Here is a 12974-nt window from a genome sequence, read left to right as displayed (position 1 = left end):
CCACGCAGGCCGAGGACTTCAACGGAAGGAGCCGCATGAGGTCCCAGAGCCCAAATTTGGTGTCGTCACGTCATTCAACCAGATTGCCCGCCAGCTCACAGATCCACTTACTTAAAGTAGTTAGTCCGATGAGGACAGGACTCCGGCGCGGAGTACCTGGGAAGACGTATCCCTACCCCAAGTTCATGATAAAACAGGAAAGGAAAATCGCAGAATATGATAGCCTAACGCGGGATAGCTGGGGTCTTCTGTCAGCTCAAATAATTTGTACCCTAACAGTTCCGAGATGAGTTTAGGCATCACTTGGCCAGATCAACGCTGGTAGCCAGTTCTAAAATTTCCTAGGTACCTAGTAGGGCACTATAGGTGCCGAGGTATTGAGGTACTCCTCAGATAGGTACTTCGGTACATTGAGGGCTGTCAATCTTGTAGGCCGACCGAGTACAACACTTCTCACCTCGTTGTCGAGTTGATCCTTCTTGCTTCGCTTTTCCATGAACGAGGTGTGCCCTTACCACGCAGCCCAATAGTCTGTAGTTTGTAAGTTTGTTGCGAGTCCGTACTTACCCACCCTCCTCCCCTTTTTAGAACCATCGTTTCATTTACTTGCTTCGTCTATCAAAGTTGCGCAATATTTTGTGAGCACTGGCACGAGACACAACTGCACCAGACCTTGTCTTGCCTGTGCTTTTAACATCTTTTATGCAAATACCGCCAGACGCCTTCCCCTGGGCAAGGAGCAATGGGGAACGGGAAACCTCCCTTCGTCACGGACGCCTTGTACATAAGTCTGGACGAGAAGAAGATGTTGTCTCTATCTGTCGGCAGGGATTCCCTCACGCTTTTCGGTAATGCCTTCAAACCACTCAACCCTACAATCTCGAGTGTATTGACATTTGACAGAGCCAATTCCTAAGAGCAGGCTTCGCTCGGTCTGCAGGTCTATCGTGACAGGTTGGCACCGCCAAGACACAGTCGCACCTTGAATGGAAGACGGGCAAGCTAACATCGTCAATGGTAGATTCCTCCGGCAAGCGACAGGTGCCACTTTACAACATCATATGGATAGAAACCGTCAATGGTAGTCTTGTCATTGACTACGCAGCACAGTCTTCAAAGACGTGCATCAAGCTTGAGAAGTGGACATTTGCGCCAGCGAAAGGCAAGGCATCTCCGAGTAGCGCTCAGGCAGGAGAATTTGCAGCCCGTGTTCTTGAACAGGCATATGGGGATGCTCAAATTCGGAAAAGAGCATATGTGCTCATCAATCCCCATGCCGGCCCAGGAGGCGCTCTGCGCAAATGGAGCATCGAGGTCAAGCCACTTTTCGATGCTGCCCGTATGGAACTGGACGTCGTCACATTGAAGAGGGGCGGAGAGGCCACAAATCTCGCAGAACAAGTCGATATTGATAAATACGACACCATTGTGGCCTGTTCTGGCGACGGCACTGCCCATGAGATCTTTAATGGGCTTGCAAAGCGTCCTGACGCTGCCCGTGCCTTGGCCAAGATTGCTGTCAGCCATATCCCTTGCGGGTCAGGCAACGCCATGTCCTGCAACCTCTATGGTTCAAACCGGCCTTCATTTGCGGCATTGGCAATCATTAAGGGTATCACCACGTCCCTCGACCTCGTCTCCATTACCCAAGGGAATAGTCGCTTTCTGTCATTTCTCTCCCAGTCTCTTGGGATCGTTGCAGAGAGTGACCTTGGGACTGAACATCTTCGCTGGATGGGCGGTTCTAGATTCGAGGTTGGTGTTTTGATGAGAATTTTTCGACGTCGTTGCTACCCATGTGATGTCGCTGTCAAGGTCGAAGTTGGTGATAAAAGCGATATCAAAGCTCACTATAAACGGCATACCAATGATGCGAGGGCCAAACAGCCATCTCTGGACGCTACTACGGGTCAAAACGGTAGAATGGGCCTCCCGCAACTTAAATACGGCACCGTTCAAGATCAGCTCCCAGAGGATTGGGAGCTTGTACAGTATGATAAAATTGGCAACTTTTACTGCGGAAATGTAAGCTGGTCCCCCAAGACGCTTCTTTCTCACTGGTATAATTTGTGACTGACCCCCAGTGCAGATGGCCTATATGGCACCGGATGCAAACTTTTTCTCCGCGGCAATGGCCAGCGACGGTTGTATGGACCTTGTCACAGTCAACGGAGACCTCTCTCCTATTACAGCCACTAAGCTCTTGTATTCAGTCGAGTCTGGGAAATTCTTCGACAACACACACGTAAAATATAAGAAAATATCTGCGTACCGCATCATACCTAAGAACCAAAAAGATGGCTTTATTAGTATTGATGGCGAGCGTATACCGTTTGAACCTTTTCAGGCCGAAATACATCAAGGTTTAGGAAGGGTCATTTCCAAGAGAGGGACATTCGAGGCGGCCGGCCCAAGGAATTGGGATAAAGTGACACTGGCGGACCGTATGAACGCTTAGGCACAGATGTCACTAGAATCATGCGTCGGCGATAATATTATGTTTCGCGAAAAGTTTGTCGAAGGATGCGATGGAAGAGATTTGATACCCGATTGTACCACGCCGCGATGAGTAAACATTTGTGTGCAAAACAGTTCTCGTTTTTTTGTGCGCCTATTTGGCTAGTAGATATCTAGAGATGACAACTTAGGCTGAAAAAAATAGTCGTGGCCACATAGATTCAACGTACGCTAAACAAACCAAAATATTACACGAGGCTGCCTTTGTTGAGCGAGCGCCTCCTGAGGAGTGGAGCGTGTGGTACTTGTGCTTACCTCCTTCAAACCTAATAAGTTATATGAAAAGAGCTTCAGCCAAAACTTGCGACGTGGACCGAAAAAAGCCATCTTCTCATTTGTGCGTGATTCAAGCTGGCTCTCCAACTTCCTGCCGTTGACTGATAAGATAGTATATCTGTGGAGGGGCAAGCTAGTTATTTCCACTTGGCACTTGCGACTCTCCTTGATCCTCTACTCAAGGATGAAAGCAAACGTGTCTGCGCACGTCACCATTTAGCGGAACAAACAAACGACTGGCATCTCATCCGAAGTCAACTATACTCAAGTTGTCTCATCATGCCTGGCCTGGGCAACAAAGGCTCTTTATCAAGTTCATGGGGGCGGCTGAAGCCGGTGGAACAAGATCCTTTGCAGAGCATGGGATTGCCATCAAAAGGAGATACTCGGTGAGCCTTCGCAATTAGGCTAGGTGTGGAAGAAACTGCAACTACGACTAACTCCTAGGTATAGATTACTTGACTTGAAAATCCAAGAGAAGTTCTACACCATTATTGTCGACAAGTACATGGCATTCTGCTCCGATGCTGGGCAACGAGACGAGCTTCTTCGCAGGTTATCTTCACTTCATATTGATGCGATGCCTACTTCTGATAGTCATATGCAAATGCATAAATATTCTAACAGCAGTTCTGGAACCTCGCGTTTCACTCCTTGCGATGATACGTCAAGCGCCAACGAGCTCTCCGGCATTCTGGCAGCTCTACGAAAACTCAGAGAAGGCATTGTCGCTTCAAAACGTACCGACAACTTCGCGGCACAGGTATACCTATTTTGTATACGCCTCTCTGTTTTGGCCAAGCAGCCAGAATCATACCATGCTGCTATATTGCACCTACTGCGTACAATCCATGCCAGACACCCCCTTACATCATTGGAACTCCAAGAGGTTGTCGGATATCTTGTGCTGGACACGGCGTGTCGCAGACGACAGGTCGCAGAGGCTATCGCGATTCGCCATCAATTCAAACTGCATGACGACAAAGTAAATGCGGTTCTGCAAGCCTTGATACATGATAATTATGTGCTTTTCAGGCAAATCCAGAAAAATGTGGACGGGCATAAGGCTCGGTTGATGGAGTGGGTAGAAAGAGACATAAGAATACATACTCTCAAGTGTTTCGGGAGGACATACTTTTCTGTGGATTTGCAGTTTCTAGAAGAGATGACAGCGTCAAACTGGGAAGATCTGACAAATAATGATGGCGTAGGATGGGAGCTGGATGAACAAAGAGTCGTCATTCGAAAAGTCAGGGCTCGGTAAGATGTTTTCGCTAGGAGAACTCTGCCCTTGCTACATATAGCCCGGCTCTGCTGGTTTCACAGTTTTCAGCTTGAGCACCTGGGAAATATTTAGTCTGGACACAAGCCAAGGATTACATTTAAGGCCAAGACCACTTAGAGCTATGCGAACGTTAGCCTCCCGGTCGTCACAACTACCTCGCCACTTCTAGGTATGTCTCTTGTCGAGCTATTGCTGTGGATTGTTCCACCATGAAGCTGTAGGGCACAGTACAATATTGAAGGCTGAGAGACGTCGATCAGCAGACAAGTAGAGCCTCATGTCTTTGTCTCCCAAGTCCTTTCAGCACGTCTCCCCCATAAGCCTCAGCGTAACACCTAGTCTGTGTTCCAACCTGCAGGTACTGGTAGGCGATTCAGCTCCAAAAATGCCGGGGCCCAGGTACGCTCGATGGATTGTTTGCCTTTGGTGAACGCTCTTGAACAATCGTCTCGCCGTTTTCTGCGCAGCCCAACCACGTGAGGTTTAGTTAGTGGCTTTTGACGGCGCTCTCAGTGCACAAACTTCCTCTGTCCCTCAACATGTCCCCTCGCATGTCCGCACCTGAACTATGGCTTCGACATTCGCCGGCAACCCCCAGTAGATCAGGCGTGTTGGTATGTCAAAGCTTTTGCCAAATGGCGTTGAACAGCGCCGCGTCCGGAATTCGAGATATGCCGGCGAGACGCATCTAGGTTACTTCTTTTCATAAAATTTAACGGCCTTTTCCAATTCTTCCAGGCTAGATCTGTCTCCGTATATATCTAGGAGGGCATTGTTTCGATGTTGCAGTTCCATGGCGTTTCTTTCCGCTACAGCAATATTCGCAATCCGACGTGCCCGCACGCCGTCTGTGCAAACTTTGGCAGTATATCCCGCGCCACACAAAATGAGAGCAGCTTTAAACCTAGTGATTGCCGCACGGGCATGAGAAATAGATTAGCCGTGGCTCCTTGAGTGAGGAAGCTGTTATCTGGTGAGCATTTTTCTGCCCATCGCCTAAGCATACACCCGTTACTACATCATTTTATGGCATCGCACGCGACCCGGTCAACTACTCCTCACCTTCCCCACTGGATGGCAATTACTTACCATCGAAAAGGGGTTTGCCGCCGGTGAGGGCGCATGTCCCGGTGCGCCTTTGCAGGCGTATAAAGCTGCCTGCTGCAGAGAATCGTTGTGTGTCTCATGCTGGATGCTGGGCAATTCAAGAGTTGACATGACAGGTCTTTTGACGCAAGAAAACCAGACACTTTGGACGCTGTAGGATGCAGCCCCCCCGGCATATCATTCATGCCTCCAGAAGCATCTGCATCTGCATGACACTGCTGCGTCGCTTCTACTGGAGAGCTCATATCCATCCGCCAGCCAACTTTCGCAGTCTTTCAGGCAACACATATCTTGGCATCCCATGGAGTGGAAAACAGCACACTTGGAAAGACTAGACCATCAATAGTTATTGTGTGTACGAACACAAAACAGTCGCTTGTGACCGAGGCAATTTACTTGTATCGACGGGATCTCGAATCCCTGCTTTGCCCCATGGGGAACGAATCACGAGTGGTTGCACCTGCCAGGTGGAGGTGGGACGGAGGGAGGGCATCTCGGCTGGGCCCGGCTTTGATCTCGGCCTAGTTCGGACATGACGCAATCTATGGTCGAGACAAGATCGCATTTATCATGCCACTTCTCGCCTGCCCGGCAGCTTGTCAGGCAGAGCAAAGCACAAAAAGAGAAATGAACATGCATATCGTGTAGAGTATTATTGGACACTCGGCCACGCTCTGAATGTACGGCGTAATACCTGACAGACTATGGAAACCACGACTTCCTGGAAAAGAGATCGTGGGTATCGTGCCACTATCCAGCAATCCAATCGAGGCTCGGCCTTAGCTTGGGGCACCGAGGATGAACGTAGTAGAGTCATCGACTTCAAGCCCCCTACCACAAGAACCTCCTACATTTCGAGCTGCCACACAGACACTTTGTCATGTCTTCCATTTTGCCATCCAGATCTTCAGAGTCTCCACTTGCCCCGTCTACGTAATCAAATGTCAACTCCTCGCCTTTTTGAATGTCTTTTATAGCAAAGAGGGCCAAATCATGTATATGCTTGTCTGCGTGATCCCCAACACGGGCAAAAATCCGCAGATTTGGGTCGCAGGAGTGATTTATGAATCGGGTTGGCCCCGACATGAATTCCCCGTCCACTTCAAGCGGAGGTCCCTTTAGTCGGCCATCCAACGACCGAGGATCCGTGAATTTGTCCAGGGCGAAGAGATATACATCTTTCCTGCGATATACTACTGAGGCAGCTCGACGTCGATCAGCTTCGGCGGACGTGATGACCTCGCCGAGATAACGGTCCACAAACTGACCCTTTTTGATTGACTCTTGAGTCCGTACGCCTGAGCATGTCCGTCAGCAAGTCAATTTAACTGCGTGGGTTGGGTTCGACTTACCCCACCCACGATCTTGCGTACGAAAGATCTGTAGCGGCACGGTGCGGCCACGTTCGACTACTCGGTTCGGACAGTCCGAGGAGCAGGCACAGCCTTGGTGGCATTCATATAGTGGCAGCTTGGACGTATAGAGTTTTGACCGTAGTAAACCAGCTTTGCTTCCGTGAATGTGGTAGGCATATGCCTTCTTGCGTGCCAGTAATGGCGCCGCCGCGGCGGCGGTATCAAATTCACTGTAGTCATCAGCTGAATCGTCACTGGCTTCGTCTTGATCGAGATCCGCGAGACATAGACAGCCCGAGTATTGACAGTCTTCGTCCTGACCACAAGTGCAGCCGCTTCGAAAGCTGAGATCAGCTGCTGAGACGCCAGCACCGAGTACGACGCCGTTAATGAAACGAAAATTTTGGGGTAAAGTTTGGCCGTCTATTTCATTTACGACGGTGATGGGTGCCGCTTTGTGTGTTGTGAAGGACCGTAATTGGCACCAATGACAGTCTTCCTTCTCATCTTCGTTGCCCTGTTTGGCAGAAATCAGTTCCCGGAAGTCTTTGTCGAGCGAAGCGCAACCTTCGGGTGTATCTTGCTTTCTGTCGAAAAGTCGATAAATAGAGGCATCAAACTTACGTCTTGGCCATGGTGGAAGAAATGCCGCCTCGTGGCATCTTCCATCGCGGAGTGTGTAGTGTTTACTGACAAGTACCAACCCGTTTTCTGTTTTGTTTGAGGGCTGAATGATGTGTGGTTCCAAAGTTGTATAATGGATAAGGTGCGTGGGGCTCCTCACGCTTGCCGGCTTGAGTGATGATGGATCAACTTGATACGAAGCAGTTGACCCCCAAGGCTGGTTGGTGCATTGACGGTATCAAGGAAAAGGTCAAAGTAGCGAAGCACTTGCACCCCTATAAACATAGCGCCCTGCAGCCACATGCGATCCCGATGAGCTGATGTCGCTACAATCAACTGATCCCATTGCCTTGTAATTCCTATTCACTCTTACCGGTTTCTAGCCAGACCTGCGCCGGCCCGCTTCTTTCATGTTTCCCCTCTCTCGCACAGAGCAGCCGAATTATCCACCCGAAACACGTCCACCCAGCTTCAAATTTGGTCCGTCCTGCAAATTGCCTCGCCCGCTTCATTGTTGGCATGGCCGTGGGCCGTGGCAATTTAGAAGTACTACTCGTCGTGCCTTCTTCTGACGACTGCCTAGTCCTCTCGGCCTAGATTGATGATTTCGGCTCTCCTCATCGCCGCAACTCTTCTGGTGCCCGTTATCAAGGTTCCCTAGCAGTTGGCAAACACTCAACCAGCTTGACAATGGTAAGCCGTCAGCATTCCCAGCCAGATCCTAACGTAGAGAGGAGCTCAACCACGTCAAGGGATGCTGTTTCTCCAGGTCTGCCGGCCCGAATTCGCCTTACCCTGGCGGCGCGCCCAATGCGTCCGCTCGCCACATCAACCCCCCTCCAGTTTCGCTTCCAGAAAGCGTGCAAACGGGCTCTCGGGCCTTCCCTCACCCGCGACGTCGAGATCAAGATCCACTGGACGAGCATATCAACAAGCCCTTACGTCGACATGTGTGGAAGTCAGCAGATCGCCAGTGGACGAAACAGCAACTTGACGACGAGAGAGCCGAATTCTTCGATACACGAGTATCTGGACGCTCGGAAATTTGGCAAACGATTCACGCTGCCGTGACTGTGTTGCAAGAACCTGGAGGTGAAGGCTGTGACGCCTTGGGAACTGCACAGTCAATTCTATCTGCTGCAGAGATCTCGCTGCCGACAGGCGATCTTGCGAACGGCGTCTACGATTCGCTTGGCAACTATTACCAGCTCCCACAGTGGGTTGTTTCCGATCCGAGCAATATTTCTACTCCAAACGAAGGGGATGAGGTGCCCGAAATGTCAATGACTGGAGATGACGGCACCACGGAAAATGAAATTAGTTATCTCGTAGCTGATTCCGAAAGACGAAGGCAGGAAAAGGGCAAAGAAGTTATCGACGGTCGTGACCAGATTACTTTACGTGCACGTCTTAGTGAGAATGGCAGGGATTTTGATGTCCGCATCAGCAAATTGGATACCGTACGAAATATAACCAGGAAACTTGCTTGCCAAGCATCGGTAAGTGTCCTTTGTCGTCTCTCGCTTCCCTTTGTTGTGTGGTGAGATGCCTTCTTTCTCAGGGATGTTTCGAGTCCCAGTCACTATAGCCAGCCATAAGCTAATGCCGCCTGTCTGCAGCTTCCCACCGGAAAGAAAATCAGAATTGCCTACATGGGCAAGATGCTGAACGATAACCAGTCTCTTGAAATACAGGGCTGGCAAACTGGCCATGTGGTTAATGCGCTCGTCTTCAACAGAGACTGACTACCACGCGAGCTTGCCAGCCACCATCTTTATCAGTGGCGACGGTACAGCGATCAAAGCTCTAATTATTCACATCACTACCCCTTAGACTTGTCATGACGCCCAATTCCCAATTGCGAGCCGGTTTTCTTTTCTTCCCTGTTTGCAAGCGGGTTTTGTACCAGCGAGTGCGGTTTTACATTTATATACCCCCGACAATTGTACAAAACTTACTGAAACTTTGGGATAAAACTTGTGTCGGCACTGGAATTACCGTTATTCACTGCCAAAGAGAAGATTCATCACACGCGTCAAAATTCAGTAGTTCCTATTGCATCCATGTGACTCTTCTAAGGCAACTTCCAACACCGGGCGTCCTTGGTGAGATGTACACAATGTGCACTAATCTATGGATGGTTTTTCTTGGTGATTGTCAGCTACTCATGCTCCCATTATCAAAAATCATCGTCTGGGCTTCGCTTTTATCCCTGCCTCGCTCCCGCTCCCCGCTCAGGACTGGCAGATCCCCTCTACTACCCACACGGCGCGAATCCGCATTGGACTTATTCCAGAGAGTTTATGCTGAGGACCCGATCTTGTTTAATCCTTTCAAGGATCCTAAACTTAGAGCGAGGCCTTGAGATCTGCTTCTTATGCGAACAAATCCGGTAATAGGGCCATCTTCTCCCTCCTTTTCAATGCTGAGATTGGCCAGAGCATCCTCACCTAGATCCCGATTAGAGCTCGTATCCTTTGGCATATTGCCTCAAGGCAGCAATTTTTTCAAATACTGGCACAACTTACCGAATACGGAACGAGCGTAAAGGTTGGCGCTCAAAAACTGGCAGTCTCCCTTAAGACTAGCCTCGGGCGTCAAGCAGTTCATATTGGTACAAGCCATCAGTTGATCCAGGAAGCCTCGTAACGACTTCGCTTTTGAGTTGATATTGACCTTGTTCTCCCATTCAAATTCAGTCCACATTGTTCGAAACTGAGTCTCGGTGCATGTGGCAGGCTGGATGTAGTCCATAATATCCACATGCAAATCATTTAGAATGACCACGTTTGTGTCGGTAGAGTGAGCTCCATCGTATACGACATTGCCAAATATGACGCCAGTGTCTGTAGATGAGACCTTAACAGTGCACTGCACATTGTAGAAGTCGTGAGGACCAAGATTCTGAGTCGTAGGTCTCTCCACGACCTTCAAGTCACCGAGTGTAGCAAATTCCACGGACAAGTTTTGAAGCGTTTCTGTTGTCTGGTTGACAAGCAGCACGTCCAGGACGATGTCAAACTGATGCACCTTCACGTATGCCTCCGCATAGACAGGATCCGAGAAACCCGTCAGCTGCACAACACGACTGAGTTTAGAGGATAGATCTTCCGCAGTTGCTTCGCCACCAGTTGCTCTTTCCAGGTCTAATTCGATTCCCTCCATTCCATCTGCAGCATTCCGCTTCGAGAGTTGACGGATCTGGACGACGTCGTCAACTTGTACCGCCAATTTTGCTCGCTCATGTGCTTCTTTGGCTTCCCGCTTCTTCTCTTCCACTTGTACCATTGCGCGGAATGCCTTTCTGGTATCGTTGAGCCAGACATCCTCGAGTTCCTTCTTAGAGCTGATGTCGGCGAGAGACCGCACACATGACATGATGCGATCCACGGAGTCTTCGTCAATGGGAGCCTTCACAAACTGCGATTGCCCAATACGGAGAATAGAAATCATAATGAGCATAGCTTCAGCTCTCAAGGCATTCGTTCGTGCGTTATCGGCCGAAATTTCAGAGTGACGCAAGACCAACTTCACAAGCGTGGAAGATAGAACTGTAGCAAGGTAGTAGTCGCCATCTAAGATGAGTTGACGCAGGGGGGGCTTTTGTGCTGCCTTAACAGCCTCGAGCTTGGCGGCTGCCGAAGATTGGCTAGTCAGAGCTGTCTCCGTGGCATACGTCCCGTCGGCCAAGACTTTACGTGAGCCGCTCGGCGGTGCCGGCTTTGAATTGCCGTTGACTTGATCCTGGCTTGATTCGCCGCCGTCTTGTTCCTCCAGAAGCCGCTGCTCCGAGGCAAGAATAGGAATCTCGCCCAAGCTAGCCCGCATCCGCTTCCACGCGTCTCGAATATCTTTCTCTTCCAACGAGTATTCGCCAATGATCCACAAAATACCTCTGTAGACTTTGCCGGCACGAACCTCGCCTAGTGTAGAGACGAGCCGTTCAACGATCGTCTTCCGGAGAGTTGGAAACTTTTCTACAACTTCCTTCACAAAATTAATGACGTCCACTGCTGAAGCATTATTGAAGTCGGCTATGAAATCCATGAGCAGATCTACCACACTAGCGGCGACTTCCGAAAACTTGATCGCACATTGGTGAATCGAGTGAATGAGAAGCGATCGATACTCGGAATTCTTCTCATACTGCAGGTCGACGGTTTTAGATAATTCCTTCTTCAGCAGAAGAACGACCTCCTCAACATTCTTGCTTGATACCATGTCCAAGGCAATGCCGAGGGTCTTCCTCCGGACATCAATATCTGTGCTGGAAAGAACTCTCAATATCTCCATAACCAAGTCATCGAGAATTCCTTCGTTATTTTTGCGCAGCTGATCTACGCGATCCAAGACGATGAGCTTTACGTTGTTGTCGGCTTCTTTAATGCTGAGTTCAATGAACTTGGTCGCAGCAGCTTTAACAGCTACTGGATTAGTCGTCAACGCTGTTAGAGAGGAGGCTGCTTCATACACCACGGTTGAGGCGCCGGCTTCCAGCAAGTCGAAAATGAGTCTAAGATATCGAGCCTGTGAATGTTAGATACTCAAATCGCATTATATGACAACACGCATACCTTATTCTGGGGATTCTGGAACGCATCCTTCCGAATAAACTCAAGTTCAACCAACTGCAGCAACTCTTCGGCGTTCGGTATGCCATCAAAGACAGAGCTTAGGTAAAGGAGGGCTGCATCGTGATTTATGCTGGCAAGAGCAGCGAACGCATTCCTTTTACATGTCGCATCAGTCTCGCCCTCGATAAAGGTAGCAAGGAGCTCCGATGCATCTGGAATTAACGACGGGGAATGTGCAAATATAGAGGCCACGGCGAAGACAGCGTTCTTGCGGACATATGCATGACGGTGTTCCAGACAGGAGCGCGCTGATGAGAGTAGAGGTTCGATAAGTTCCGGCTCACGCAGCTTGCAGAGAAAACGCAATGTGTTCCCTCGAATATACTCGTTCGGGTGCTGAAGGTCATTACGAATGCCGTTGCTACACAAACACATTGTATTAGTTAAATTATCTCCCAATAAATCTTGCAACGTTTGCATCAGAGAGAAATACCAAACCAAAATCATTTCCTGCTTCAGTTTGCCGCTCGAATCGAGTTTCGGGCAGATCTCGTAGTAAAAGTACAAGAGCTTTTTGAGAGGTTTATGCTTCGAAGGCATGACAAATCGTATGATATGCATGAGCAACGTTGGCATTGGGTCTCCATTCAGCATGATTGTAAGAATTCGCTTCATAGTTTCGACTTTTGTCTCGTCAGTGCCTTTCTCCAGCTGCACACGCAAATCCGACACAGTTGGCACGTCAGCCGCATTGTCCTGGTGAACCAGGCTGTAGGCGTTTTCCAGAAACCCAGACATATTGAGGTGCACGTTGCAAATCGCAATCCGGTATGGACTTGGGCAAATTTGATGTCGCAACGAATACGGACGCAACTCTCGGTAATCGTGGGGACTGAATTGGGATGCAACTAGGAGGGGTTTTGTTTTCTCGTGGCTAGCTTCAGGAAAGTCGAGGATCGAGGTAATTGAGCTGTTCCATATGCTGGAAGTTCTTCCTGAAAAAAAAAACAAGACAAAAGGCAGCGAAATTCAATTCCGAGGCTGGAGTCGCCAGGGTCGCTGAGAGTTGTCTAAGCAGCTCTCCTTCGGCCACCAGATGATACTTGGCACTCCCTGAAGAATCCATCCTGGAAACAGGTGGCAGTTACGAGTCTATTGTCACGTGCGAGGGGGGTCCCTTTCTGGATCTTGCGCCACGTCGGGCCAAGCTTAAATGCCACAACGCGCTTAGCTAAC

The 12974-nt window shown here is 49.5% G+C and overlaps 5 protein-coding genes across 5 annotated transcripts; 3 read left to right on the top strand and 2 right to left on the bottom strand.

Annotated features, from left to right (window-relative positions):
• Nucleotides 1-1014: 1014 nt before the first annotated feature.
• MAM_03738 (sphingosine kinase) lies at nt 1015-2458 on the top strand (the record flags this gene model as incomplete). Its single annotated transcript, XM_040822537.1, has 2 exons — nt 1015-2025; nt 2090-2458. The coding sequence occupies 2 exons, from the start codon at nt 1015-1017 to the stop codon at nt 2456-2458; spliced, it is 1380 nt and encodes a 459-aa protein (XP_040679680.1).
• A 614-nt stretch (nt 2459-3072) lies between these two features.
• MAM_03737 (uncharacterized protein) lies at nt 3073-4057 on the top strand (the record flags this gene model as incomplete). The annotated part of the gene is made up of 2 exons (XM_040822536.1): nt 3073-3182; nt 3247-4057. 2 exons carry the CDS (start codon nt 3073-3075, stop codon nt 4055-4057), a joined length of 921 nt encoding a protein of 306 aa, XP_040679679.1.
• Nucleotides 4058-6016: 1959 nt separating this feature from the next.
• On the bottom strand, nt 6017-7175 carry MAM_03736 (Histone Lysine Methyltransferase; the record flags this gene model as incomplete). The annotated part of the gene is made up of 3 exons (XM_040822535.1): nt 6017-6483; nt 6538-7127; nt 7165-7175. 3 exons carry the CDS (start codon nt 7173-7175, stop codon nt 6017-6019), a joined length of 1068 nt encoding a protein of 355 aa, XP_040679678.1.
• Nucleotides 7176-7854: 679 nt separating this feature from the next.
• Nucleotides 7855-8909, top strand: MAM_03735 (Ubiquitin; the record flags this gene model as incomplete). Its single annotated transcript, XM_040822534.1, has 3 exons — nt 7855-7857; nt 7917-8663; nt 8784-8909. 3 exons carry the CDS (start codon nt 7855-7857, stop codon nt 8907-8909), a joined length of 876 nt encoding a protein of 291 aa, XP_040679677.1.
• A 556-nt stretch (nt 8910-9465) lies between these two features.
• On the bottom strand, nt 9466-12536 carry MAM_03734 (coatomer beta subunit; the record flags this gene model as incomplete). The annotated part of the gene is made up of 4 exons (XM_040822533.1): nt 9466-9614; nt 9693-11691; nt 11739-12159; nt 12232-12536. 4 exons carry the CDS (start codon nt 12534-12536, stop codon nt 9466-9468), a joined length of 2874 nt encoding a protein of 957 aa, XP_040679676.1.
• Between the last annotated feature and the right edge of the window lie 438 nt (nt 12537-12974).

This window comes from Metarhizium album (assembly GCF_000804445.1).
Source record: "Metarhizium album ARSEF 1941 chromosome Unknown scaffold_7, whole genome shotgun sequence".
NCBI classification, from domain to species: Eukaryota; Fungi; Ascomycota; class Sordariomycetes; order Hypocreales; family Clavicipitaceae; genus Metarhizium; species Metarhizium album.
Note: the sequence above shows the minus strand (reverse complement) of the source record. Positions and strands in the feature narration are given on the sequence as shown.